The sequence below is a fragment of the Penaeus monodon genome, chromosome 3, assembly GCF_015228065.2.
Source record: "Penaeus monodon isolate SGIC_2016 chromosome 3, NSTDA_Pmon_1, whole genome shotgun sequence".
NCBI classification, from domain to species: Eukaryota; Metazoa; Arthropoda; class Malacostraca; order Decapoda; family Penaeidae; genus Penaeus; species Penaeus monodon.
Genome location: NC_051388.1, coordinates 16,123,650 through 16,148,649, shown reverse-complemented (window position 1 = coordinate 16,148,649; position 25,000 = coordinate 16,123,650). Strand labels below are relative to the sequence as shown.

The 25,000-nt window shown below is 43.1% G+C and overlaps 1 protein-coding gene across 50 annotated transcripts in view; it reads left to right on the top strand.

Moving 5' to 3' along the window:
- The first annotated feature begins 460 nt into the window (after positions 1–460).
- LOC119592230 (neuroblast differentiation-associated protein AHNAK-like) overlaps positions 461–25,000 on the top strand; it is a 46,824-nt gene continuing 22,284 nt past the window's right edge. Inside the window, exons 1-7 of one of the 50 annotated variants that reach the window (XM_037941399.1) lie at positions 461–8,009; positions 14,211–19,843; positions 19,925–20,113; positions 20,249–20,302; positions 20,492–20,518; positions 20,627–21,193; positions 21,309–24,617. In XM_037941399.1, coding sequence (XP_037797327.1) covers positions 926–8,009; positions 14,211–19,843; positions 19,925–20,113; positions 20,249–20,302; positions 20,492–20,518; positions 20,627–21,193; positions 21,309–24,278 — 16,524 coding nt within the window. In that variant the 5' untranslated portion in view covers positions 461–925 and the 3' untranslated portion in view covers positions 24,279–24,617. Of the gene's footprint in view, positions 8,010–14,210; positions 19,844–19,924; positions 21,248–21,308; positions 24,618–25,000 lie in introns of all 50 variants that reach the window. The other 49 variants (XM_037941408.1, XM_037941295.1, XM_037941391.1 and 46 more) reach the window with 49 other exon arrangements.

The window sequence follows — 25,000 nt, the reverse complement described above, 5'->3', positions numbered from 1 at the left end:
AACAAAAAGGAAACTGTGAATGATCACCTTTTGTAGTTATAATGAAATTGACAGAACATAGAGTTGGATTTCGTTCAAGTGAGAATGGTGAAGAAAACGGGAATCGGAATTTGAGAGAGAGTTGCCGCAGTTCTATCGCCAACGACGCGCGAAAAAAGGAAAAGCTTGCCGGGAACACAAGTGTCTCGCTCCAACTTGTTGCCTTATTTTAGCGCATGATGTCAGTACTGCCTTGCGTGGCGCTGTCCACGCTATAGCGAGCGCGCGCTGCGGTTATCTCTCTCCCTGTTGACCTTTGCATGCGGTCTCGTGGTGGTGACCCGCGGTGTGGGGTTCTGGGAAGGAGTGAAGCGTGGGCAGGTGTGAGTTAGCGTGGGGAAGCGTGAGGGGGCGGGGCACCGCTGCCCGGGACGAGGTAGTGCTGGTGGTCGCTGCTAGGCTGTATCGTGCCCGTCAGTCTCAGTAGCCCCCGCGCCGCCGCCGCACGCTCAGTGCCGTGTCTGTGTTGCTCGCCCGCCCTCACACCCACCACCTGAGAGCCTCCTCCTGGCCACACCCAGGCTCCCTGAGTGCAGGGCCTTTGGCACTTGTTGGGTGACGCCTTTCTGTTGACGGAAGTGTCACTGCCGATGTCGTTCCTGCCAAAAGTTTGACAAGTGCTTGCTCATAACAGTTTTACTTGATTTTTACACTTCCATTCATTAGAGGACTCGACCCAGCAAGAGTCTGTTTATGAGTGAAAAAAATGCATTTTACTGAAGCCAATGTTTAGTGTCGGTTGTGGGAAAAGAAGTATCCAATATCAGAAATAAAAAAATATAATGTTTCAAGTTCATACAAGTTGTTGAGCTTTATTACAAGATTTATTTTTTGGTTGTATGCAAAGTGACCGAATGGTTTGGAAGTGAAGTGCATTTGAAGTGGAATGGGAAACGTAGAAGGTAAAGCGACCGGAGGAAGGCGGCGCGTGGATCCCCCTTACTGCACGGCACGCCCCCTTCCTCCTCTGCCGAACGACGACGAGGAGGAGGACCTGGACCTTGATTCTCCGCCTCCGTACCCGCCTCCGCCGCCGCCTTCAGAAGAGCGGTCCAAGCGGTATTCCTGGCGGATGTCTGACTCCGCCGTCTTTGGCCAAGGCGAAAATAAGAGGCGCTCGTGGCTACTCAACTTAACCAACGGAGGCGACAAAACGAAGAGTAAAATGGCGAAAGACGGTAAGGATGTCGATGATGTTAACAGTAAGATCAGTGTAGGTAGCATGGATGTGTCAGGGGGAGTTGGAGTGAAAGCTTCCTTTAATGAACCACATATAAATATCCAAGAAAATTCTTGGACTGTAGAGGGGAAGCCCGACGCAAACCAAACGACGGGGAAAGAAACCCACGTGTTTACGTACAACATTTCTGATAAGGAAAAGTCGATGCAGGGAGAGAAAGTCATAAAGATGAAGACTGAGTATGTGAGAGGAGAAGACAGTAGTGCACCAGGATACAGTGTTCTTCATGAATGTCTTCAGCATGACATGAACTCTGAAGGCAGAATGATTCATGATCAAAACAATACACAGCTTCCATCTTTGGATCTTAGCTGTACATCCAACATGAGTGATGAACTGAAAAATGTCATTGACGAGCTTCGAGGCAAGCCATCCACTGAAGACAGCACTGTATTTAAAACTGTATCTGAACACAGACGATTTGTCAGTATCACAACTACGACTAAGAAGGAAGTATCTTCGCATATTAATATTAATGGCAAAGAGTATAGTTCAACCACAAATGATTCTCTTAGTAAGCTGGAGGCAGAACTAAGTGCGTTGCTCTCTCCTGAACTGGAATTACACACCAATTCTGAGACAGTCAATAGCAAAAACACTTCCGTTTCCATGCGTATGGAAAATGGTCATGGGTCTGGGGCAAATGTGGGGTTAGGTTCTAGCACCAGTCAGGCTCATAGTTCACAAGTAAACCAAAGCTATAACATATCAGTGACACCAACACTTCCATTACCAGACATTCAAGAATTCTCTGGGAAAGGTATTCCATTGCTGCCTGACCTTGTGAAGGGCAACAATAAGGGAGCTATTACCGTTGAAAGTTCACTACAGGGGCGTGACAAAAACGTAAATGTGGGGGCGGGAGGCAGTATAACCGGCCCAACTTGTGATGTTCAACTTGACAAAAGAGGAGATTTTGGAGGTGGAAGATTAGATGCAAAGTTTGATAGTTCATTACCACAAGGCAAAGGAGAAATTGATGGATTACACATAGGGGGAGATATGTCAGGTCCCAGATTAGATGTGTCAGCTGAAGGTAACAAGTTCCATACTCCAGGGGTAGCCTTGGCAGGCGAGGTTCTGCCACGGGGAGATGTCAGCATGTCAGTGGAGCCAGGGATTCCTGTTACACCCGATATAGGCAAGCCTGCCACTAAGAGTAAGAAACAGTCATCTGGTCCTTGTGCTTGTTTGAGCAGTCCTAAGAAAATCGAACAAGAAGAACCATACATATCAGTGGGGGTTCAAGGGGAAGGCAAAGGAGAATTGCCGTCAGTGTCTGCTGGCTCAGTAGAAGTAGAAGGAGTAGACTCAGGTCTTAGAACCGAAGGTACAGCTACTGCAAAGATTCCCCAGAAAAAACGCTCTGGTCCAAAATCTAAACTAGGATCATGTTTTGGTAAACCAAAAGCATCGGAATTTGATACCCCAGAAGCAGATATTAAAGGAGAGGTCGAAATGATGAATCCAAGACCAACTGCAGAACCAAGAGCAGAAGCTAGTGTAAATATCCAAGTGCCAGATGAGAATGTGAAAATTGGAAAAGATCCAGAGAAGAAAAAGACAAAGTTTGGCTCATGTTTTGGAAAGCCAAAAGAACCAGAGTATGATGTAAAGGGAGAATCATACAGAGTGATATCAGATGAACCAGAATTTGAGGGCAAGTTAGATGTCGGTGCTGTATCACAAACATCTGTGCCTCAAGTCAGTGTAGCAACAACCACAGGTGATATCAGTTTTCAGACAAAATCAACAAATGTTTCACCATCTTTGAAATGCGACATACCTGATTTCCCAAAAGTTGAAGCTAATGTGGAAACCAGGGCAGGAGTAACTGGAGATGTTGAGGGTGGTTTTTCAGGTGATATCCATAAGGGAGGAGATGTACAGATCCAAGCAAATGTTCCTAAAATTGATGGTAAAATTGCTAGTAAAGAATACACAGCAGACAGTGATATTTCCTTAATTCCAGGAAATATGGATATCAATATTCCAGGTTTCAAATTCTCCCAAAGTACTCCTGAAGCTACAATAGAAGGGTCATCAAGAGCTAACTTTAATAGTGACATCAGTCTCGACATTGAAGGAAAGGCTCCAGATGCAAAGATTAAGGGAGAAATGCCAGGCTTGTCTTTAGAAGGTAATCTGCCAAGTATGTATGCATCTGGGGAAAAGACAAATATCAAATATTCTGAAGATACTCCAGAAGTGAAAATAGAAGGAAAACTACCAGAATCTAAAGGGGACTTTAATGCTGACCTTGGCATTGATTTGCCACATGTAGCTGGGACTGAAAAAGAACTGGAAATCAGAGCTGCAGGTGTGTCAGGTGTTACTGTTAAGAGCGACTTACCTGCCATTGATGTCCCCAAAGGAGAGGTTTCCATACCAAGCAGTCCAATCAAGCCATCTGTAGGAATTAAAGCTGAAGTTAAAGGTCCAAAAGGATCAACATCTCTTGATGTACCTAGTGTTAAACCAAAGACAAAGAAAGCTAAGTTAGGTCCATGTGCTTGTTTAGGGAAATCAGGCAAGATGGATATTGAAGAACCATATATAGAAAAGGAAGGTGAAGTTAGTGGAAGATTTGAAAATGTTGATGCAGACATAGGAGTTAAAGTAGAGGGACCACGAGTAGAGGGACCTGAAGCCCAAATTGCTGTTGGTGTTGAATCTCCAGAGACAGAAAGTAGGAAAGCCAAGGTATCAGGAAAACCTAAGATGTCATTAGGATCTTGCTTTGGAAAAGCAAAACCACCTAGTGCCCCTGGTACTGTGTCAGCTGATGCTGGTGTTGAAGGAAATATTTCTGCTGAGCCACACATCAAAGTTAAAGGGGCAGATGTAGAAGGTCCTAGTGCAGATATTTCCATTCCTAGAGGAAAAGCTGAAATTGACATTGAATCTCCAGAAGTTAAAGCAAAAGGAGGAAAAGTGGCAGGCAAACCAAAGATGAAATTTGGGCCATGTTTTGGTAAAGGTAAAAGTAAGGGTAAAGATGTAGAAGCAGAAAGTGAATACAAAATTGAAGGCCCATCTGTTAGTGGCGAGATTAGTCCTTCATCACCTGAGCTAAGAGCAGATGTCAGTGTTGATTCACCTAAAGCCAAAATCAAAGGAGAGAAACCCAAAACTAAGTTAGGATCTTGCTTTGGAAAACCCAAAGAGCCAAAGGTTGAAGGTGAATATCAAGCAGGAAAAATAGCTGTTGAAAGTCCTGAAGTCACTAGTAAAGTAGAAATTCCTTCTGGTGAGGCTAGTGTTGCACCACCAGCAGTGAGTGTAGATATTAGTGCTGAATCACCTGAAGCTAAAATTAAAGGGGAGAAACCTAAATCTAAGCTGGGATCTTGCTTTGGTAAACCTAAAGGCCCAAAAGTTGAAGGAGAATATGAGCCAGCTAAAGTTCAAGCTGAAAGTTCTGGAGCCAGTGGTGAGATTAAGGTCACATCACCAGAGATAAGAGGAGACATTAGTGCCGAAGCCCCTAAAGTAGAAATCAAAGGAGAAAAGCCAAAGTCAAGACTTGGATCTTGCTTTGGGGAACCCAAAGGTCCTGATGCAGAGGGTGAATACAAACCAAGTAAACTAGAAGTTGAAGGTCCATCTGTTACTGGTGAGGCTAGTGCTGCATCTCCCGAGATTAGTGGAGATGTTAGTGCTGAGTTGCCAAGAGGTGAAGTTAAAGGTGGAAAGCCCAAATCCAAGTTGGGATCCTGCTTTGGAAAACCAAAGGAACCGAAAGTAGCAGGTGAATACAAACCAGCCAAAGTAAACATCGATGAACCATCTATTAGTGGTGAGGCAAGTGTCAAATCACCAGAGCTAGCTGGAGACATTGGCATTAAATCACCAAAGCTAAGTGGAGATGCAAGCATTAAACATCCAGATGCAGAGATGAAAGGAAAGAAGCCAAAATCTAAATTTGGATCCTGCTTTGGGAAATCTAAATCACCAGAAATTGAAGGAAAGGTTGAAGCAGAAACACCAGAGATCAGTGGGGAAGTTGACATTTCATCACCAGAGCTTAAAGGTGGTGTAAGTATTGAACCACCAGATGTAAGAATTAAGGGAGAAAAACCGAAATCAAAATTGGGGTCATGTTTTGGTAAACCTAACACACCTCAAGTAGAAGGTGAATATATGGTTAGTACAGAAAGACCTGAAGCAGAGGCAGGAGTTTCAGTCAGATCTATTAAGGGTGATGTTGATCCTGCATCCCCTGAGATAAAGGTGAAAGGCAGCAAACCAAAGTCCAAACTTGGATCATGCTTTGGGAAACCGGAAAGTGGAAAGATAGAAGGTGAATACAAGCCAGGAAGTGTAGACATAGAAGGTCCTGATGTGAGTGCAGGAGCCAGTGTCAAGCCGCCTGTTGTTGGAGGAGAAATTGATATTGATTCACCTGAAGTAGAAGTGAAAAGTAAAAAGGTTTCTGGAAAGCCGAAAGCCAAACTAGGCTCATGCTTTGGCAAACCCAAAGAACCTAAAGTGAAAGGAGAAATAGACATTGAAGGTCCAAGTGTAGAAGGTGAATTGCCTACTGGGAAAGCTGAAGTAGATGTCAAGGCTCCTGAGATGAAAGTGAAGAGTAAGAAGGTAAAAGGAAAATCTGCTCCATTATGTGCTTCATGCATTGGAAAGGCATCACCTCCAGATGTAGATATAGATGCTGATGTAGAACCAGCAAGCATTAATATTCATCCAGAAAAACCAAGCATGGAAGGTAAAATATCAGTAGAAGGTCCAAGTATTGATGTTAAACCAGTAAAAGTAAAAGTAAAAGGACCTTCAATGCCAGAAGTACCAGAATTAAAAGGTAATTTGGATGTGGAAGCAGATATACCTGATTTTGAACCATCCATTAAAATCAAGGGTGATATTCCAGATATCCCAAAAGTAGAAGCAGAAATAGGAGGAAAAGCAGATATCCCAGAAATTGAAATCAAGGGTAATGTGCCAGCTCTTCCAAAGATAGAGGCCAGTGTGGATGCACCTGAATTGAAAGTGGAAGGAGAGCTACCAAAACTGAAAACAGAGGGTGATATTGACATTGGAATAAATGTTCCAAGTATTTCAGGAGATATTAAGGGACTGGATATTGAAACACCTGACTTCCCAAGTGGCAAAATTGAAGGAGATATTAAGGGTGACTTACCAAGTATTGAGATTCCTAAAGCTGAAGTCTCTCTACCAGCAGGCCCTGAATTACCAAGTGCAGAAATCAAGGGAGAATTGAAAGGTCCAGAGATCTCAGGTTCAGCCCAAATACCAAAGGCAGAACTGAAGACAAAGAAAGCAAAACTTGGTCCATGTGCTTGTTTAGGCAAATCAGGCAAAATTGGCAAAGAAGAACCATACATGGCAGCAGAAGCTGGAGGAAAAATGAGTGGAGAAGTCGAAGGCATAGATGTGGGTGTAGAAGGACCCAAAGGTAGTGTTGCAGTAGATGTTGAATCACCTGAGATAAAGGGTAAGAAAGTAAAGGCTTCAGGCAAGCCTAAGATGTCATTAGGATCATGCTTTGGGAAAGCAAAGCCACCTAGTGCCCATGGTGATGTATCAGCTGATGTAGGTGTTGAAGGAACCATTTCTGCTGAGCCACACATCAAAGTTGAAGGAGCAGATATTGCAGGTCCAAGTGCAGATATTTCCCTTCCAGAAGGAAAGGCTGAAGTTGACATTGACTCCCCAGATGTTAAAGTGAAAGGAGGAAAAGTATCAGGCAAACCTAAGATGAAATTTGGACCATGTTTCGGCAAAGGTAAAGATGTAGAAGTAGAAGGTGAATACAAACCAAGTAAAGTAGAAGTTAAAGGTCCATCTGTCAGTGGTGAAGTTAGTGCATCCTCTCCTGAAGTGAGTGGAGACATAAGTGTTGAGTCACCCAAAGCTAAAATCAAAGGAGAAAAGCCTAAATCTAAATTAGGATCTTGCTTTGGGAAACCCAAAGGGCCAAAGTTAGAAGGTGAATACAAGCCAGCTAAAGTTAGTGGCGAGGGTCCAGAAGTTAGTGGTGAAATTTCTGTTGCCTCACCTGATATAAGTGCAGAGATCAGTGCTGAACCACCCAAAGCTAAACTCAAAGGGGAGAAACCTAAATCAAAATTAGGATCTTGCTTTGGTAAGCCCAAAGGCCCAAAAGTCGAAGGAGAATATAAACCATCAAGAGTTGATGTTGAATACCCAGAAGTAAGTAGTGAAGCAGAGGTTCCATCAGCTGAAGTTAAGGGTAGCATTAAGGTTGATTCACCTGATGTAAGATTTAAAGAAGGTAAACCCAAATCAAAGTTTGGATCCTGCTTTGGAAAACCTAAATCACCTGAAATTGAAGGTGAATATAAACCAGGAAAAATTAGTATAGAAGGACCTGAAGCAGAGGCAGGAGTTTCAGCCAGATCTCCTGCTATTAAGGGTGATGTTGATCTTGAGTCCCCTGAAATAAAGGTGAAAGGCAGTAAACCAAAGTCCAAACTTGGATCATGCTTTGGGAAACCGAAAAGTGGAAAGATAGAAGGTGAATACAAGCCAGGAAGTGTAGACATAGAGGGTCCTGGTGTGAGTGCAGGAGCCAAGGTGAAGGGTCCTGACATTGAAGGAGAAATTGATATTGATTCACCTGAGGTAGAAGTGAAAGGTAAAAAGGTTTCTGGAAAGCCAAAAGCCAAACTAGGCTCATGCTTTGGCAAATCCAAAGAACCTAAAGTTAAGGGAGAAATAGACATTGAAGGTCCCAGAGTAGAAGGTGAAGTGCCTACTGGGAAAGCTGAAGTAGATGTCAAGGCTCCTGAGATGAAAGTGAAGAGTAAGAAGGTAAAAGGAAAATCTGCTCCATTATGTGCTTCATGCATTGGAAAGGCATCACCTCCAGATGTAGATATAGATGCTGATGTAGAACCAGCAAACATTAATATTCATCCAGAAAAACCAAGCATGGAAGGTAAAATATCAGTAGAAGGTCCAAGTATTGATGTTAAACCAGTAAAAGTAAAAGTAAAAGGACCTTCAATACCAGAAGTACCAGAAATGAAAGGTAATTTGGATGTGGAAGCAGATATACCTGATTTTGAACCATCCATTAAAATCAAGGGTGATATTCCAGATATCCCAAAAGTAGAAGCAGAAATAGGAGGAAAAGCAGATATCCCAGAAATTGAAATCAAGGGTAATGTGCCAGCTCTTCCAAAGATAGAGGCCAGTGTGGATGCACCTGAATTGAAAGTGGAAGGAGAGCTACCAAAACTGAAAACAGAGGGTGATATTGACATTGGAATAAATGTTCCAAGTATTTCAGGAGATATTAAGGGACTGAATATTGAAACACCTGACTTCCCAAGTGGCAAAATTGAAGGAGATATTAAGGGTGACTTACCAAGTATTGAGATTCCTAAAGCTGAAGTCTCTCTACCAGCAGGCCCTGAATTACCAAGTGCAGAAATCAAGGGAGAATTGAAAGGTCCAGAGATCTCAGGTTCAGCCCAAATACCAAAGGCAGAACTGAAGACAAAGAAAGCAAAACTTGGTCCATGTGCTTGTTTAGGCAAATCAGGCAAAATTGGCAAAGAAGAACCATACATGGCAGCAGAAGCTGGAGGAAAAATGAGTGGAGAAGTCGAAGGCATAGATGTGGGTGTAGAAGGACCCAAAGGTAGTGTTGCAGTAGATGTTGAATCACCTGAGATAAAGGGTAAGAAAGTAAAGGCTTCAGGCAAGCCTAAGATGTCATTAGGATCATGCTTTGGGAAAGCAAAGCCACCTAGTGCCCATGGTGATGTATCAGCTAATGTTGGTGTTGAAGGAACCATTTCTGCTGAGCCACACATCAAAGTTGAAGGAGCAGATATTGCAGGTCCAAGTGCAGATATTTCCCTTCCAGAAGGAAAGGCTGAAGGAGACATTAAATCCCCAGAAGTTAAAGTGAAAGGAGGAAAAGTATCAGGCAAACCTAAGATGAAATTTGGACCATGTTTCGGCAAAGGTAAAGATGTAGAAGTAGAAGGTGAATACAAACCAAGTAAAGTAGAAGTTAAAGGTCCATCTGTCAGTGGTGAAGTTAGTGCATCCTCTCCTGAAGTGAGTGGAGACATAAGTGTTGAGTCACCCAAAGCTAAAATCAAAGGAGAAAAGCCTAAATCTAAACTAGGATCTTGCTTTGGGAAACCCAGAAGGCCAGAAGCAGAAATTGAATATAAGCCTGCCAAAATTTCAGTCGAAAGTCCAGCAGTTACTGGTGAAATTGGTGGTGCATCAGCTGAGATGAAGGGTGATGTTAGTGTTGGTTCAGCTGATGTAAAAGTGAAAGGAGGAAAACCCAAATCAAAGATTGGATCCTGTTTTGGAAAACCTAAATCACCTGAAATTGAAGGTGAATATAAACCAGGAAAAATTAGTGTAGAAGGACCTGAAGCAGAGGCAGGAGTTTCAGCCAGATCTCCTGCTATTAAGGGTGATGTTGATCTTGAGTCCCCTGAAATAAAGGTGAAAGGCAGTAAACCAAAGTCCAAACTTGGATCATGCTTTGGGAAACCGAAAAGTGGAAAGATAGAAGGCGAATACAAGCCAGGAATGTGACATAGAGGTCCTGATGTGAGTGCAGGAGCCAAGGTGAAGGCCTGACATTGGAAAGGAGAAATTGAATTGAATCACCTGAAGTAGAAGTGAAAGGTAAAAAGGTTTCTGGAAAGCCGAAAGCAAATTAGGTCATGCTTTGGCAAACCAAAGAACCTAAAGTTAAAGGGAAATAGACATTGAAGGTCCCAGAGTAGAAGGTGAAGTGCCTACTGGGAAAGCTGAAGTAGATGTCAAGGCTCCTGAGATGAAAGTGAAGAGTAAGAAGGTAAAAGGAAAATCTGCTCCATTATGTGCTTCATGCATTGGAAAGGCATCACCTCCAGATGTAGATATAGATGCTGATGTAGAACCAGCAAGCATTAATATTCATCCAGAAAAACCAAGCATGGAAGGTAAAATATCATAAAGGTCCAAGTATTATTAAAAGTAAAAGTAAAATAAAAGGACCTTCAATCCAGAAGACAGAAATGAAAGGTAATTTGGATGTGGAAGCAGATATACCTGATTTTGAACCATCCATTAAAATCAAGGGTGATATTCCAGATACCCAAAAGTAGAAGCAGAAATAGGAGGAAAAGCAGATATCCCAGAAATGAAATCAAGGGTAAGTGCCAGCTCTTCCAAAGATAGAGGCAGTGGGATGCACCTGAATTGAAATGAGAAGAGAGAGCCAAAACTGAAACAAGGTGATATTGACATTGGAATAATGTTCAAGTATTTCAGGAGATATTAAGGGACTGGAATATTGAAACACCTGACTTCCCAAGTGGCAAAATTGAAGGAATATTAGGGTGATTACCAAGCATTGAGATTCAAAGCTAAGTCTCCTACCAGCAGGCCCTGAATTACCAATGCAGAATCAAGGGAAATGAAAGGTCAGAGATCTCAGGTCGCCCAATACAAAGGCAGAACTGAAGACAAGAAAGCAACTGGTCCATGTGCTGTTTAGGCAAATCAGGCAAAATTGGCAAAGAAGAACCATACATGGCAGCAGAAGCTGGAGGAAAAATGAGTGGAGAAGTCGAAGGCGTAGAGTGGGGTGTAGAAGGACCCAAAGGTAGTGTTGCAGTAGATGTTGAATCACCTGAGATAAAGGGTAAGAAAGTAAAGGCTTCAGGCAAGCCTAAGATGTCATTAGGATCATGCTTTGGGAAAGCAAAGCCACCTAGTGCCCATGGTGATGTATCAGCTGATGTAGGTGTTGAAGGAACCATTTCTGCTGAGCCACACATCAAAGTTGAAGGAGCAGATATTGCAGGTCCAAGTGCAGATATTTCCCTTCCAGAAGGAAAGGCTGAAGTTGACATTGACTCCCCAGATGTTAAAGTGAAAGGAGGAAAAGTATCAGGCAAACCTAAGATGAAATTTGGACCATGTTTCGGCAAGGTAAAGATGTAGAAGTAGAAGGTGAATACAAACCAAGTAAAGTAGAAGTTAAAGGTCCATCTGTCAGTGGTGAAGTTAGTGCATCCTCTCCTGAAGTGAGTGGAGACATAAGTGTTGAGTCACCCAAAGCTAAAATCAAAGGAGAAAGCCTAAATCTAAATTAGGATCTTGCTTTGGGAAACCCAAAGGGCCAAAGTTAGAAGGTGAATACAAGCCAGCTAAAGTTAGTGGCGAGGGTCCAGAAGTTAGTGGTGAAATTTCTGTTGCCTCACCTGATATAAGTGCAGAGATCAGTGCTGAACCACCCAAAGCTAAACTCAAAGGGGAGAAACCTAAATCAAAATTAGGATCTTGCTTTGGTAAGCCCAAAGGCCCAAAGTCGAAGGAGAATATAAACCATCAAGAGTTGATGTTGAATACCCAGAAGTAAGTAGTGAAGCAGAGGTTCCATCAGCTGAAGTTAAGGGTAGCATTAAGGTTGATTCACCTGATGTAAGATTTAAAGAAGGTAAACCCAAATCAAAGTTTGGATCCTGCTTTGGAAAACCTAAATCACCTGAAATTGAAGGTGAATATAAACCAGGAAAAATTAGTGTAGAAGGACCTGAAGCAGAGGCAGGAGTTTCAGCCAGATCTCCTGCTATTAAGGGTGATGTTGATCTTGAGTCCCCTGAAATAAAGGTGAAAGGCAGTAAACCAAAGTCCAAACTTGGATCATGCTTTGGGAAACCGAAAGTGGAAGATAGAAGGTGAATACAAGCCAGGAAGTGTAGACATAGAGGGTCCTGGTGTGAGTGCAGGAGCCAAGGTGAAGAGTCCTGACATTGAAGGAGAAATTGATATTGATGCACCTGAAGTAGAAGTGAAAGGTAAAAAGGTTTCTGGAAAGCCGAAAGTCAAACTAGGCTCATGCTTTGGCAAACCCAAAGAAACCAAAGTGAAAGGAGAAATAGACATTGAAGGTCCTAAAGTAGAAGGTGAAGTGCCTACTGGGAAAGCTGAAGTAGATGTCAAGGCTCCTGAGATGAAAGTGAAGAGTAAGAAGGTAAAAGGAAAATCTGCTCCATTATGTGCTTCATGCATTGGAAAGGCATCACCTCCAGATGTAGATATAGATGCTAATGTAGAACCAGCAAGCATTAATATTCATCCAGAAAAACCAAGCATGGAAGGTAAAATATCAGTAGAAGGTCCAAGTATTGATGTTAAACCAGTAAAAGTAAAAGTAAAAGGACCTTCAATACCAGAAGTACCAGAAATGAAAGGTAATTTGGATGTGGAAGCAGATATACCTGATTTTGAACCATCCATTAAAATCAAGGGTGATATTCCAGATATCCCAAAAGTAGAAGCAGAAATAGGAGGAAAAGCAGATATTCCAGAAATTGAAATCAAGGGTAATGTGCCAGCACTTCCAAAGATAGAGGCCAGTGTGGATGCACCTGAATTGAAAGTGGAAGGAGAGCTACCAAAACTGAAAACAGAGGGTGATATTGACATTGGAATAAATGTTCCAAGTATTTCAGGAGATATTAAGGGACTGAATATTGAAACACCTGACTTCCCAAGTGGCAAAATTGAAGGAGATATTAAGGGTGACTTACCAAGCATTGAGATTCCTAAAGCTGAAGTCTCTCTACCAGCAGGCCCTGAATTACCAAGTGCAGAAATCAAGGGAGAATTGAAAGGTCCAGAGATCTCAGGTTCAGCCCAAATACCAAAGGCAGAACTAAAGACAAAGAAAGCAAAACTTGGTCCATGTGCTTGTTTAGGCAAATCAGGCAAAATTGGCAAAGAAGAACCATACATGGCAGCAGAAGCTGGAGGAAAAATGAGTGGAGAAGTCGAAGGCGTAGATGTGGGTGTAGAAGGACCCAAAGGTAGTGTTGCAGTAGATGTTGAATCACCTGAGATAAAGGGTAAGAAAGTAAAGGCTTCAGGCAAGCCTAAGATGTCATTAGGATCATGCTTTGGGAAAGCAAAGCCACCTAGTGCCCATGGTGATGTATCAGCTGATGTAGGTGTTGAAGGAACCATTTCTGCTGAGCCACACATCAAAGTTGAAGGAGCAGATATTGCAGGTCCAAGTGCAGATATTTCCCTTCCAGAAGGAAAGGCTGAAGTTGACATTGACTCCCCAGATGTTAAAGTGAAAGGAGGAAAAGTATCAGGCAAACCTAAGATGAAATTTGGACCATGTTTCGGCAAAGGTAAAGATGTAGAAGTAGAAGGTGAATACAAACCAAGTAAAGTAGAAGTTAAAGGTCCATCTGTCAGTGGTGAAGTTAGTGCATCCTCTCCTGAAGTGAGTGGAGACATAAGTGTTGAGTCACCCAAAGCTAAAATCAAAGGAGAAAAGCCTAAATCTAAACTAGGATCTTGCTTTGGGAAACCCAGAAGGCCAGAAGCAGAAATTGAATATAAGCCTGCCAAAATTTCAGTCGAAAGTCCAGCAGTTACTGGTGAAATTGGTGGTGCATCAGCTGAGATGAAGGGTGATGTTAGTGTTGGTTCAGCTGATGTAAAAGTGAAAGGAGGAAAACCCAAATCAAAGATTGGATCCTGTTTTGGAAAACCTAAATCACCTGAAATTGAAGGTGAATATAAACCAGGAAAAATTAGTGTAGAAGGACCTGAAGCAGAGGCAGGAGTTTCAGCCAGATCTCCTGCTATTAAGGGTGATGTTGATCTAGAGTCCCCTGAAATAAAGGTGAAAGGCAGTAAACCAAAGTCCAAACTTGGATCATGCTTTGGGAAACCGAAAAGTGGAAAGATAGAAGGCGAATACAAGCCAGGAACTGTTGACTTAGAAGGTCCTGATGTGAGTGCAGGAGCCAGTGTCAAGCCGCCTGTTGTTGGAGGAGAAATTGAAGTTGAATCACCTGAAGTAGAAGTGAAAGGTAAAAAGGTTTCTGGAAAGCCGAAAGCCAAATTAGGATCATGCTTTGGCAAACCCAAAGAAATAAACATTAAGGTCCCAGAGTAGAAGGTGAAGTGCCTACTGGGAAAGCTGAAGTAGATGTCAAGGCTCCTGAGATGAAAGTGAAGAGTAAGAAGGTAAAAGGAAAATCTGCTCCATTATGTGCTTCATGCATTGGAAAGGCATCACCTCCAGATGTAGATATAGATGCTGATGTAGAACCAGCAAGCATTAATATTCATCCAGAAAAACCAAGCATGGAAGGTAAAATATCAGTAGAAGGCCCAAGTATTGATGTTGAACCAGTAAAAGTAAAAGTAAAAGGACCTTCAATGCCAGAAGTACCAGAATTAAAAGGTAATTTGGATGTGGAAGCAGATATACCTGATTTTGAACCATCCATTAAAATCAAGGGTGATATTCCAGATATCCCAAAAGTAGAAGCGGAAATAGGAGGAAAAGCAGATATCCCAGAAATTGAAATCAAGGGTAATGTGCCAGCTCTTCCAAAGATAGAGGCCAGTGTGGATGCACCTGAATTGAAAGTGGAAGGAGAGCTACCAAAACTGAAAACAGAGGGTGATATTGACATTGGAATAAATGTTCCAAGTATTTCAGGAGATATTAAGGGACTGAATATTGAAACACCTGACTTCCCAAGTGGCAAAATTGAAGGAGATATTAAGGGTGACTTACCAAGCATTGAGATTCCTAAAGCTGAAGTCTCTCTACCAGCAGGCCCTGAATTACCAAGTGCAGAAATCAAGGGAGAATTGAAAGGTCCAGAGATCTCAGGTTCAGCCCAAATACCAAAGGCAGAACTAAAGACAAAGAAAGCAAAACTTGGTCCATGTGCTTGTTTAGGCAAATCAGGCAAAATTGGCAAAGAAGAACCATACATGGCAGCAGAAGCTGGAGGAAAAATGAGTGGAGAAGTCGAAGGCGTAGATGTGGGTGTAGAAGGACCCAAAGGTAGTGTTGCAGTAGATGTTGAATCACCTGAGATAAAGGGTAAGAAAGTAAAGGCTTCAGGCAAGCCTAAGATGTCATTAGGATCTTGCTTTGGGAAAGCAAAGCCACCTAGTGCCCATGGTGATGTATCAGCTGATGTAGGTGTTGAAGGAACCATTTCTGCTGAGCCACACATCAAAGTTGAAGGAGCAGATATTGCAGGTCCAAGTGCAGATATTTCCCTTCCAGAAGGAAAGGCTGAAGTTGACATTGACTCCCCAGATGTTAAAGTGAAAGGAGGAAAAGTATCAGGCAAACCTAAGATGAAATTTGGACCATGTTTCGGCAAAGGTAAAGATGTAGAAGTAGAAGGTGAATACAAACCAAGTAAAGTAGAAGTTAAAGGTCCATCTGTCAGTGGTGAAGTTAGTGCATCCTCTCCTGAATTGAGTGGAGACATAAGTGTTGAGTCACCCAAAGCTAAAATCAAAGGAGAAAAACCCAAGACTAAATTAGGATCTTGCTTTGGAAAACCAAAAGGTCCAGAAGTTGAGGGTGAATATGATCCTGCTAAATTAGATGTTGAAGGTCCAGAAGTTAGAGGTGAAGTAGGTGTTCCTTCAGCTGAGGTCACAGGGGATATTAATGTTGAGTCTCCAGATGTGAAGGTTAAAGCAGGAAAACCAAAAGCAAAGATTGGATCCTGTTTCGGTAAGCCTAAATCACCTGAAGTTGAGGGTGAATATAAACCAGGAAAAATTAGTGTAGAAGGACCTGAAGCAGAGGCAGGAGTTTCAACCAGATCTCCTGCTATTAAGGGTGATGTTGATCTAGAGTCCCCTGAAATAAAGGTGAAGGGCAGTAAACCAAAGTCCAAACTTGGATCATGCTTTGGGAAACCGAAAAGTGGAAAGATAGAAGGTGAATACAAGCCAGGAAGTGTAGACATAGAGGGTCCTGGTGTGAGTGCAGGAGCCAAGGTGAAGAGTCCTGACATTGAAGGAGAAATTGATATTGATGCACCTGAAGTAGAAGTGAAAGGTAAAAAGGTTTCTGGAAAGCCGAAAGCCAAACTAGGCTCATGCTTTGGCAAACCCAAAGAACCTAAAGTGAAAGGAGAAATAGACATTGAAGGTCCAAGTGTAGAAGGTGAATTGCCTACTGGGAAAGCTGAAGTAGATGTCAAGGCTCCTGAGATGAAAGTGAAGAGTAAGAAGGTAAAAGGAAAATCTGCTCCATTATGTGCTTCATGCATTGGGAAGGCATCACCTCCAGATGTAGATATAGATGCTGATGTAGAACCAGCAAGTATTAATATTCATCCAGAAAAACCAAGCATGGAAGGCAAAATATCAGTAGAAGGTCCAAGTATTGATGTTGAACCAGTAAAAGTAAAAGTAAAAGGACCTTCAATACCAGAAGTACCAGAAATGAAAGGTAATTTGGATATGGAAGCAGAAATACCTGACTTTGAACCATCCATTAAAATCAAGGGTGATATTCCAGATATCCCAAAAGTAGAAGCAGAAATAGGAGGAAAAGCAGATATTCCAGAAATTGAAATCAAGGGTAATGTGCCAGCTCTTCCAAAGATAGAGGCCAGTGTGGATGCACCTGAATTGAAAGTGGAAGGAGAGCTACCAAAACTGAAAACAGAGGGTGATATTGACATTGGAATAAATGTTCCAAGTATTTCAGGAGATATTAAGGGACTGAATATTGAAACACCTGACTTCCCAAGTGGCAAAATTGAAGGAGATATTAAGGGTGACTTACCAAGTATTGAGATTCCTAAAGCTGAAGTCTCTCTACCAGCAGGCCCTGAATTACCAAGTGCAGAAATCAAGGGAGAATTGAAAGGTCCAGAGATCTCAGGTTCAGCCCAAATACCAAAGGCAGAACTAAAGACAAAGAAAGCAAAACTTGGTCCATGTGCTTGTTTAGGCAAATCAGGCAAAATTGGCAAAGAAGAACCATACATGGCAGCAGAAGCTGGAGGAAAAATGAGTGGAGATGTCGAAGGTGTAGATGTGGGTGTAGAAGGACCCAAAGGTAGTGTTGCAGTAGATGTTGAATCACCTGAGATAAAGGGTAAGAAAGTAAAGGCTTCAGGCAAGCCTAAGATGTCATTAGGATCTTGCTTTGGGAAAGCAAAGCCACCTAGTGCCCATGGTGATGTATCAGCTGATGTAGGTGTTGAAGGAACCATTTCTGCTGAGCCACACATCAAAGTTGAAGGAGCAGATATTGCAGGTCCAAGTGCAGATATTTCCCTTCCAGAAGGAAAGGCTGAAGTTGACATTGACTCCCCAGATGTTAAAGTGAAAGGAGGAAAAGTATCAGGCAAACCTAAGATGAAATTTGGACCATGTTTCGGCAAAGGTAAAGATGTAGAGGTAGAAGGTGAATACAAACCAAGTAAAGTAGAAGTTAAAGGTCCATCTGTCAGTGGTGAAGTTAGTGCATCCTCTCCTGAAGTGAGTGGAGACATAAGTGTTGAGTCACCCAAAGCTAAAATCAAAGGAGAAAAACCCAAGACTAAATTAGGATCATGCTTTGGAAAACCAAAAGGTCCAGAAGTTGAGGGTGAATATGATACTGCTAAATTAGATGTTGAAGGTCCAGAAGTTAGAGGTGAAGTAGGTGTTCCTTCAGCTGAGGTCACAGGGGATATTAATGTTGAGTCTCCAGATGTGAAAGTTAAAGCAGGAAAACCAAAAGCAAAGTTAGGATCCTGTTTCGGTAAGCCTAAATCACCTGAAGTTGAGGGTGAATATAAACCTGGAATTGATGTTGAAGGACATAAAGCTGGAGCCGAGGTTTCAGCCAGGGCCCCAGAAGTAGAGGGTCATATTGATGTAGACTCTCCAGATATAAAGATCAAGAGAGGAAAACCAAAGTCTAGACTGGGACCTTGCTTTGGAAAGGCAAAGGGTGAAGTAGAAGGCGAATATAAACCAGGAAGTGTTTCTGTAAAAGGTCCTGATGTTGGTGCAGGAGCAAGTGTAACGAGCCCTGATATTAGTGCAGAAGCAAGTTTGCCGACTCATGATCCTGGAGCAGGAGTAAGTTTGAAAAGTCCTGATATTGAAGGTGAAATTGATATTGAAAAACCAAAAGTGGAAGTTAAAGATAAAAAGGTGTCTGGAAAGCCTAAAGTTAACCTTGGGTCTTGCTTTGGTAAACCCAAGGAACCAAAGATTGAAGTAGATATTGAAGGGACAGGAGCACAAATACAAGGTGAAGTGCCTGCTGCTAAGGCTGAAGTAGATGTGAAAGCCCCAGAGGGTAAAGTAAAAGGCAAGAAAGCAAAGGGAAAATCTGCTCCCTTGTGTACATCATGCATTGGAAAAGCATCACCTCCAGATGTAGATATAGAAGCAGATGTCAAGCCAGGTATTGTCAAGATCAGCCCAGAGAAACCAAGTATTGAAGGCAAAGTATCAGTAGATGCACCAGATGTTACTGTTGAACCATCAGTGAAAGTAGTAGGCCCATCAGTACCTAGACTTCCAGAAGTGAGAGGGGACTTAGAAGTGAAGATAGATGAGCCAGATGTTGAACCTTCCCTGGAAATCAAGGGGGATATTCCAGACATACCAAAAGTTAAGGCAGAAATAGGTGGCAAAGCAGATATACCGGGAATTGAAATGCAGGGGAGTGTTCCAAAGCTTCCTGAAGTTAAAGCAACTATTGGTTCACCTGAATGGAAAACCGAGGGGGATGTTGGTGTTGGAGTAAGTGCTCCAAGTATTTCAGGAGATATTAAGGGTGATCTTCCCATAGTTGAAGTCACTGTGCCATCGGGCCCTGCATTACCAAGCACAGAAATTAAAGGTGAGGTCAAGAGCCCAGCTTTATCAGGTTCAGCAGAGATACCAAAGGCAGAACTAAAGACAAAGAAACCAAAACTTGGTCCCTGTGCTTGCTTAGGCAAATCAGGCAAAGAAGAGCCATACATAGCAGCAGAAGTAGGAGGGAAAGTAAGTGGAGAAGTTGAAGGCGTAGATGCAGGCATTGAAAGACCAAAGGGCAGTATTGCAGTTGAGGTCGATTCTCCTGAGATAAAGAACAAAAAGGTTAAGGCCTCAGGAAAGCCTAAGATGTCATTAGGATCTTGCTTTGGCAAAGGAAAACCTCCTAGTGTCAGTGGAGAAATTTCAACTGGCCTTGATGTAGATGTAAAGCCAGATCAACCCGACTTTGAAATCTCTGCTGAGGCTCCAGTTCCACCAATGCGAAAGGGAAAGAAAATTAAGGTTAAGTCTCCAGATGTTGACATGAATATGGGAAGCGTAAATGTAAATGCTGATGTTCCAGAAGTTGGAGGAATAGATGTTTCTGGTATTGGAATAAAGGCTGGTGGACCAGATATAAATGGAAGTGTTGATATCCCAGAATTTGAAGGCTGTATGAAAAGCCCACATGTCAAGGGTAGCATTGAAATTCCAAAAGTTGAAGGCAAGATCGATATGCCTGAAATTACAGGTAGCGGAGAAATCCAAGGATATGGTGGTAAGATAACTATGCCAGATATCGAGGGTAATACTGGTGTTCCAGGCTTTAGTGGCAAACTTAGCATGCCAGAAGTTAATGGTAATGTTGATATTCCATCCTTTGGAAGCAAAATTGATATGCCAGATCTTAATGGTAAAGTGGATATTCAAGGATTTAGAGGCAAAGTTGACATGCCAGAAATCAAGGGCAATGTTGGAATGCCAAGCTTTGGAGGCAAGGTTGACATGCCAGAAATCAAGGGCAGTGCTGAAATGCCAGGCTTTGGAGGCATAGTTGACATGCCAGAGATGAAGGTCAAGGTAGACATGCCAGAAATCAAGGGCAGTGCTGATATCCCAGGCTTTGGAAGCAAGGTTGACATGCCAGAAATCAAGGGTAGTGTTGGAATCCCAGGCTTTGGAGGAAAGGTTGACATGCCAGATATGGAGGGCACAGTTGACATGCCAGAAATCAAGGGCAGTGTTGGAATCCCAGGCTTTGGAGGCAAGGTTGACATGCCAGAAATCAAGGGCAATGTTGGAATCCCAGGCTTTGGAGGCAAGGTTGACATGCCAGAAATCAAGGGCAGTGTTGGAATCCCAGGCTTTGGAGGCAAGGTTGACATGCCAGAGATGGAGGGCAAGGTTGACATGCCAGAAATCAAGGGCAGTGTTGGAATCCCAGGCTTTGGAGGCAAGGTTGACATGCCAGAAATCAAGGGCAGTGTTGGAATCCCAGGCTTTGGAGGCAAGGTTGACATGCCAGAGATGGAGGGCAAGGTTGACATGCCAGAAATCAAGGGCAATGTTGGAATCCCAGGCTTTGGAGGCAAGATTGACATGCCAGAAGTCAAGGGCAGTGTTGGAATCCCAGGCTTTGGAGGCAAGGTTGACATGCCAGAGATGAAGGGCAAGGTTGACATGCCAGAAATCAAGGGCAATGTTGGAATCCCAGGCTTTGGAGGCAAGATTGACATGCCAGAAATCAAGGGCAGTGTTGGCATCCCAGGCTTTGGAGGCAAGATTGACATGCCAGAAGTCAAGGGCAAGGTTGACATGCCAGAAATCAAGGGCAGTGTTGGAATCCCAGGCTTTGGAGGCAAGGTTGACATGCCAGAGATGAAGGGCAAGGTTGACATGCCAGAAGTCAAGGGCAGTGTTGGAATCCCAGGCTTTGGAGGCAAGGTTGACATGCCAGAAGTCAAGGGCAAGGTTGACATGCCAGAAGTCAAGGGCAGTGTTGGAATCCCAGGCTTTGGAGGAAAGGTTGACATGCCAGAGATGGAGGGCAAAGTTGACATGCCAGAAATCAAGGGCAGTGTTGGAATCCCAGGCTTTGGAGGCAAGATTGACATGCCAGAAATCAAGGGTAGTGTTGGAATCCCAGGCTTTGGAGGCAAGGTTGACATGCCAGAGATGAAGGGCAAGGTTGACATGCCAGAAATCAAGGGCAAGGTTGACATGCCAGAAATCAAGGGCAAGGTTGACATGCCAGAAATCAAGGGCAGTGCTGATATCCCAGGCTTTGGAGGCAAGGTTGACATGCCAGAAATCAAGGGCAATGTTGGAATCCCAGGCTTTGGAGGCAAGGTTGACATGCCAGATATCAAGGGCAGTGTTGGAATCCCAGGCTTTGGAGGCAAGGTTGACATGCCAGAAATCAAGCCGGCAAGGGAATGTTGGAATCCCAGGCTTTGGAGGCAAGATTGACATGCCAGAAGTCAAGGGCAGTGTTGGAATCCCAGGCTTTGGAGGCAAGGTTGACATGCCAGAAATCAAGGGTAGTGTTGGAATCCCAGGCTTTGGAAGCAAGATTGACATGCCAGAAGTCAAGGGCAAGGTTGACATGCCAGAAATCAAGGGCAGTGTTGGAATCCCAGGCTTTGGAGGCAAGGTTGACATGCCAGAAATCAAGGGCAGTGTTGGAATCCCAGGCTTTGGAGGCAAGATTGACATGCCAGAAATCAAGGGCAAGGTTGACATGCCAGAAATCAAGGGCAGTGTTGGAATCCCAGGCTTTGGAGGCAAGATTGACATGCCAGAAGTCAAGGGCAAGGTTGACATGCCAGAAATCAAGGGCAGTGTTGGAATCCCAGGCTTTGGAGGCAAGGCTGACATGCCAGAAATCAAGGGCAAAGTTGACATGCCAGAAATTAAGGGCAGTGCTGGAATCCCTGGTTTCGAAGGCAGGGTTGACTTGCCAGATGCCAAAGGAAAAATCAAGACCTCAGGCTTTGGGGGGGAAATTGGCGTGCCAGAAATGAAGGGCAAAATAGAGATAACAGGATTTGGAGATGAGGGTGACATGCCAGAAACCCTAGGTACAGGAGTGAAGGTTGATTTGCCATTAACTGAAGGGAAGTTAGAAATCCAAGGCCCTGAAGGTAAGATATGCATGCCTGAAATAAAGGGTAAAACAGGAAAAACGTCTACGGAAAGCAAGATTGACATGCCCGTAGTTAAGGGAAAGGCGAAATCCAGAGGAAAGGTCAACTTGCCAAAGGGCAAAGGTAGTGCAGAAATTTCAGGCATAGAAGGTGAAGTTGACATACCATTAATAAAGGGGAATGTTAAAACTCCTGGCTTTGACGGCAAGGTTAACTTGCCAAAAGCCAAAGGCAAGGCAGTGAAGGCTGACATCCAAGAGAAGAAGGCAAGTGTTGACCTCCCGGAAGCTGAAGGCAAAATGAAAACGAAGGTCGAAATTCCAAATATCAAAAGTGGAGTTGTTGAAGATATTGAAAACCTCGAAGGGGTAAAAGTTAAAACCAAAATATCTGACCATATTACAAAAACAGAAACTATAGCTGTAGATTCAGAGATCAGAGTTCCATCTTTGGTTACAGGTAATGGAGATTTAAGCAAAGTTTCATCTACATCCACTGTAGTTACTACTGACATACCTCTTACGAAATCCAAGAAAAAGAGGAACAGAGCAAATAGAAAGAAAAAGGCTAATTCTATGTCTGAAGAAGAGCTGGAGAAGGAGACAGACCAACCAGAAGCACAAACACCATATCAGCCAGCTCAACAGCAGACAAGTGTATCGGTAATACCAAAACTTCAGGGAACTGTTGAAGTAAGTACCAGTCTACCAGAAAGCAAACATGGAATCGCAACCTATACATTCAGTGGTTCAGACAGAACTGTGGGAGACACTATGATTGAAGAATACCATAGTCAACATCCTGTATCTAGTGCAATGGTTGTGTCTACCGGGGAACCTACAGTTGTTTCCTCATCAGCTGGAGCAAAGATTGTTAGCAGCAGGGTAAGTGGTGAAGGGGAATTGAGGGGAAACATTCCAGAAGTATCGGTAAGACCAGGCACAGTTCCTATTGGCTGGGTCATACCGCCACAGACCTCTCATAGTACAATTAGCCATAAGGTCATTGTGGGAGATAGTAATCAGTTTAGTCAAGAATTTGTAGTTCCTCACACTCAAAGTATTACAGTACTGCCTCAAAGTCAAACTGAGCATTCACAGGTTATGATGACATCACGCCCAGCAGAAATTCATGAAGTAAATAGAGAATACACAATATCGACAGAGGCTCAAAGAGCAGATGATGTTGAATCTTATATCAAGGGTAAATTAGGGCCTTTTAGAATAACACCTGACAGAACATTAAGTGAATGTAAGACAGAAGTACAGGTCATAAGGGAACCTTTCCACATATCGCCAGACAGGACAGAGCAACACCAAATACATCTCTCTCCAGACACATCAGGGGATTGGTCTGTAGGTCCATATTCCTACCAAGTTAGAATGGAAACAGATTCTGAAGGAAAACTCATATCAGCACCTCAGTTGACTGAGTTACAGAGCAAAGAAGATGGAGAATCTAGAGGCTCTAAACAATCTCGTAATGTCTTTGTAACTGAAGATGCTGGTGGGAGAGTAATAGTACACAGAAGAATAGAATCTCAGACTGTGACTTCTGACCAAGATGGTGAGCCATCAGGTCAGCGAACCCAGATTGTGCGACAAGACCCAGAGTCATCAGTTGTGACAAGAACTGAGTGGCCAGAGAACATCACCACCCACAGAACCGTTCGAATTAGAAAAATCAAACGGGTTAGAGTAGGTGATGGTCCAGAAGAAACAACAGTTGAAACTGAGTATGAAGGTGATCCTGATGCATTAAATCTAGATTCAGTGGAAGGCTTTCAGTCTGGGCTGACACACCTGCTACCTGGCACTTCCGGAGAGTCATCTCTACTCCGCTTTGGCCTCGGTCAAAGGGAGACCCCGGAAAACACACAAACAGTTACAACTACTGTTAGAAGAGTACCGGCTGATTTAAGCCATTTCATGCAAGAGGGTTACGACGAAAATCTCGAAAATATTCTTGGTTCGACGACGACGACGACAACGACAAGGACTGTGCGGAAAGTCAAGGTCATAAGAAGAGACGAAGATGGCAACATAGTGGAGTTCGAAGACGAGGAAGGTGAAGTCTCGTCACTGCCACCAGCGTTGACCTCCGAAGATGTATCCACGACCGTCTCTGACGACGGTACAACGACGACTACAACAAGAAGAATCATCCGAGAAAGACGAATCATTACAAGTGACTTGACGGAGGACGCGAATCGTTCTACCGTCAGGGAGAGTGCGAGCGGTGAGGGCGAGGCGGGGTCCTCACAAGACCCATCGCGTGCAACACACTGAGTCAATACGAATGAAACGAATTTTTAAAGAATATGTATATTTTGCTGTGTATGTGCTTGAAAATTGTCCTATATATGAATATCGTCATGTAAGCTACACCTGTGGAGTCCTTGTGTTCAAAACACTATATATGAAATTCGAGTGTTCTGAGTGTACTCTCAGCATAGCGGCGCTGTGCACCAAAGACAACATGTGTACAAATAGCAGTACACAACAGATCCGGTGCGTTATAGCATCCTGTGCTCACAAATCTGTGGCTTCCAATCAAGGACCTGACAGGAAAAGGAGAACTTCTTTCAAACAACATGCAGTTTCCACCATTTTGCAACACAACTAATGGTAAGTTAAAATCGTTGTTTCTTTCTTTGCCGAGGCATGTTCAGCTAACAGTGATGCGTTTGTTCTATTCTGTCCATCCTTTGTTTTGCCTTCTGAGTGTGGATGATAAGTGTCATTGATACAAATACTGCACCACGCTTGAAAATATACCAGAAAATAGGAAAATTACCGTTTCATTCATTCGACATCAGCTATTTGGAAAATTATAGCTTCATGATTGTGCTCGTTATCATAATCTCAGTTATGAAGGTTGTTATTGTTAACCGTGGAACAATCATTAATATTGTTGATATTTTCACTTCTTTTTTATAGATAGAGAGACAGATATATATGTGTGTGTGTGTGTGTGTGTGTGTGTGTGTGTGTGTGTGTGTGTGTGTGTG